General features: G+C 50.4%; 1 protein-coding gene across 1 annotated transcript; it reads left to right on the forward strand.

The window, feature by feature from the left end:
* Nucleotides 1-1,476: 1,476 nt before the first annotated feature.
* Nucleotides 1,477-3,715, forward strand: LOC103634103 (protein NODULATION SIGNALING PATHWAY 2). The gene has a single exon (XM_008655719.3). The coding sequence runs from the start codon at nucleotides 1,793-1,795 to the stop codon at nucleotides 3,485-3,487; it is 1,695 nt and encodes a 564-aa protein (XP_008653941.1). The 5' UTR covers nucleotides 1,477-1,792; the 3' UTR covers nucleotides 3,488-3,715.
* Nucleotides 3,716-4,190: the final 475 nt, after the last annotated feature.

The following is a 4,190-nucleotide window of genomic DNA, read 5'->3' on the forward strand; positions in this document are numbered from 1 at the left end:
ATGGATATAATTTTTGCATTCACTGTTTTCCATTTTTCGAGTGACTTGCAGTTCAAATCTGAATTATTCGAGTAAATTCAATTAAAAGAACAAAATCTAATATGTGTAGCAAACACTTTTATAATTACACCAAAATGGAACATGTAAGTCTATATAGTGTAGGAACATACCACAAAAAGTTTGGTTGAGAAAAGAAAAAAATAAAAATATACTCTACCGAGTGTCGAAAATTGGCACTCGGCAATCCATGGTTTGTCGAGTGTCGGTCTTGAGACACTCGGCAAAGTTGCTACTTTGCCGAGTACCAAATCCCGGCGCTCGACAAAAAATAACGGTCGTCAGCTATAGACGGCTGCTGACGACCATTTGCCGAGCGTCGCCGTTCGCCGAGTGTTTGGCACTCGGCAAAGAGATCTTTGTCGAGTGTCTTCATGTGCCGAGTCCCGCTCTCGGTCAACGTGGTCATTACCGAGTGTAGTATTTTGCCGAGTGCGGCTCTTGGCAAAGACTTCTTTGTCGAGTGCCCGACAAAAAAAACACTCGGTAAAGCGCCGAGCACTCGACAAAGAGTCGAATTCCGGTAGTGAATACTTACTAGGACAGAGTAAATAGAAGATTCAAACTAAAAACACGGACACTAGTCAGTTTTAGTGAGAACAACAGAGTCCTAAAATATTACTCTTTCTATCTAGGCGAGGATTTGCAGTTTAGGATGATAAGGAAAATAACAATTATAGAAATGCAAGCTACCTAAATTAACTTGCATGAAAGTAAATTGAGCATAAGAGATAATTGAATTGAACACACCATTTTCCCATCATATCGATGACTTAGCCACCTCAAATCCATGTTGAGGTTAATTAGGACGTGTTTGGAATGGTTCCACTCTATTCCAGAGCCTCTTATCTTTTAAACTTTTATGTGTTTTTTTAAAGTTCTCTCATTGAATTATATGTTAGATAATTTAAACTGTAATTTTGAATATCCTTTTATAGCATGATAAAGATTTCGTAACTTAGCTAACATAAGAAATTATTTTTAAAAATAATGGCATATGTTAGTAATACACAAATAAATCTAAGAATATTTTCAATTTTTTGCAAAAATGATAGTGTGGGTAATCTATCAGGGTGTATAACTCTTTTATTGACCAAATGCTGAGAAAGTATATGTGTTATTATGTCTATTTTGCATAACATAACATGACACATATTAGCGGTTTGTTTAAATAGTAAGACAAGTGCTCGTTTGATGCACAGAAAAATGGAGGGAATCTATATGAATAAATTCTCTTGCTATTCAAAAGTTAAATAGCATGAGGATTCTTCCCTATAGATCTCTCTATTTATCTATCCACCAAACCGGCCCTCCTGTGGAATTCGAATGGATACCAATACCATGTAACAAATCATAGGACCATTGGATTACCCAGCGATGACTATGTTGAAAGTATAATTAAGATATTTTACGACGGATAAAACTTACTGACTTGTACGGCTTATACCTAACAAGAAAACAAAACACGTCCAGCTCGTCTAATATACTAATCCAAATCATCGTGCCATCGCCGGGCCGTCGGGGTCCCGGCGCCCAAAACGGTCAGTGCAGGTCTCTCGTCCGGGTCTATAAAAAGGACGTTCCTTCCTCGTGTACTCGTCGAATCCCTGCTCCCCTCCCACCGATCCATCTTCCCCTGTTCCCACGCGCCAAAACATTTCCGGATTCCGAACCCCAAATCAGAGCAGAGCTCGGCACGACACTCACCTACGGGGAGAGGACACAAGCGCAGGCCATGGAAGTGACTATGGACGACGTGGCCGGGGATCTCGAGTTCTCTGGCTGCAGCTCCACGACCACCTCGCCGTCGTCGCCATCGCTGGACGACGGCATGGGGATGTACGCGTGGAATGCTCTGTCCCCGGTGACCGACTGGGGCTCGCTCTGTCCTGACGACGGCGCCCAGGATCTGCACGGCCTCATCGAGTCCATGCTCTACGACGACACGCTCCTCGGCTCGGCCGACCTCAACCCGGCCATGTTCCCGGACGACGTGTACTGCTGCTCCAATGGCTCCGCCCCGAGCAGCACCACCACGACGAACCCCGGCACGCCCGTGAACGACGGCGACGCGCAGAAGGGCGACTGCCACGAGAAGGGCCTGCGCCTGCTGCACTTGCTCATGGCGGCGGCCGAGGCGCTCTCCGGCCCGCAAAAGAGCCGGGAGCTGGCCCGGGTGATATTGGTTCGGCTCAAGCAGATGGTCTCCCACATCGGCGACAACGCCGCCGTCTCCAACATGGAGCGCCTCGCTACGCACTTCACAGACGCGCTGCAGGGGCTGCTCGACGGCTCGCACCCCGTCGGGGGAGCCGGCAAGCAGGCCGCCGCGGCCGCGTCCCACGGCCACCAGCAGCACACCGGCGACGTGCTGACGGCATTCCAGATGCTGCAGGACATGTCGCCTTACATGAAATTCGGCCACTTCACCGCGAACCAGGCCATCCTGGAGGCGGTGGCGGGCGAGCGGCGCGTGCACGTCGTCGACTACGACATCGCCGAGGGCGTCCAGTGGGCGTCGCTGATGCAGGCCATGACCTCGCGCCCCGACGGCGTGCCGCCGCCGCACCTGCGCATAACCGCCGTCTCCCGAGGAGGCGGTGGCAGCGCCCGGGCGGTGCAGGAGGCCGGCCGTCGCCTGGCCGCCTTCGCGGCGTCCGTCGGGCAGCCCTTCTCGTTCGGGCAGTGCCGTCTCGATTCAGACGAGCGGTTCCGTCCGGCGACGGTCCGGATGGTCAAGGGGGAGACCCTCGTCGCCAACTGTGTGCTCAACCAAGCCGCCGCGACAACCACCGTCAGGCGTCCCACCGGCTCGGTGGCGTCTTTCTTGGCTGGCATGGCCACGCTCGGGGCCAAGGTCGTGACGGTGGTTGAGGAGGATCAAGGGCACGCGGAGAAGGACGACGAGGGGGCGGGCGGCTTCGTGGCGCGGTTCATGGAGGAGCTGCACCGGTACTCGGCGGTGTGGGACTCGCTGGAGGCCGGGTTCCCTACGCAGAGTCGTGTTCGCGGCCTAGTGGAGCGGGCCATCCTCGCCCCAAACATCGCAGGCGCCGTGAGCCGAGCGTACCGCGCCGTGGACGGCGATGGCGAGGCGAGGGCCGGGTGGGGGGAGTGGATGCGCGGCAACGGGTTCAGGGCAGTGCCGTTGAGCTGCTTCAACCACAGCCAGGCCAGGCTGCTGCTCGGTCTGTTCAACGACGGGTACACGATGGAGGAGACGTCGCCGAACAAGATCGTGCTCGGCTGGAAGGCGCGGAGGCTGCTGTCGGCGTCAGTGTGGGCGCCGCCTCCGGTGTCGGTGCCGTCGTCGCCGACGGAGGGGGCGTTCCAGCCCGTGGGGATGTCGCCGGACAGCGGTGGCGTGGGCCGCGTGGACTTCGACTACATTGATTCGTTCTTCGTCGAGCCCGCTTATGCACTAGTTTAATTGTGGTTGGGTAGAGCCATTCAACAGCTTTTTTATCTCGGATGTTTTAGAGCTGTTCATGTGTACAAAGTTCAGTAGTGTTTCGCTTATTTCACTGGTTTGTAAAATCAAAGAGGTTGAGAATCGCTAACTCCAGTGTCCAGTCTCCTTCCACCAGAATCTAATCATTGAAGATGGAACAGGACAAATGCTAAAATCAATTATGTGGATAGGGCTGGATGTTTCTTTGATCTCTTCTGGACAGAACACTGCCACTAGCAATTTTCCACTCCCCGTTTGAAATAACTAAGACTTGTAAATGTTGTTTGAAGTTACTAATCAATATTTTTTTACTAATGCATTAAGTTTCCAAGTAAAAGCTTAATGTCAAGTATTTATGATTATATGGTTTTTCATCACATAAATGCTAATACTGATAGTTTGATTATCGGTCAGAGTCTTTTCCTTGTGAAATGAAATATACCTTGTGATTTAAATCTAAGGGAGAAGTTGGTTTGCAACCAGACAATAACTATTTCGTAGATGATGAAAATGTAGCTAATTTGGCTAGTCATACATCAACTCATCGAATGAAGTAGAATATGTTTGTCAAATTTGAGATCTGTTAGCTTAGTCTTATTCTTTCAAATATACTTTTTAACGGTGTGTTCGGCACACAGAATTTGGTCCGATTCTTCTAAGAATCACCAGGAACTATGTTAAA

The sequence above is a fragment of the Zea mays genome, chromosome 1 (genome assembly GCF_902167145.1).
Source record: "Zea mays cultivar B73 chromosome 1, Zm-B73-REFERENCE-NAM-5.0, whole genome shotgun sequence".
In the NCBI taxonomy this organism is placed as follows: Eukaryota; Viridiplantae; Streptophyta; class Magnoliopsida; order Poales; family Poaceae; genus Zea; species Zea mays.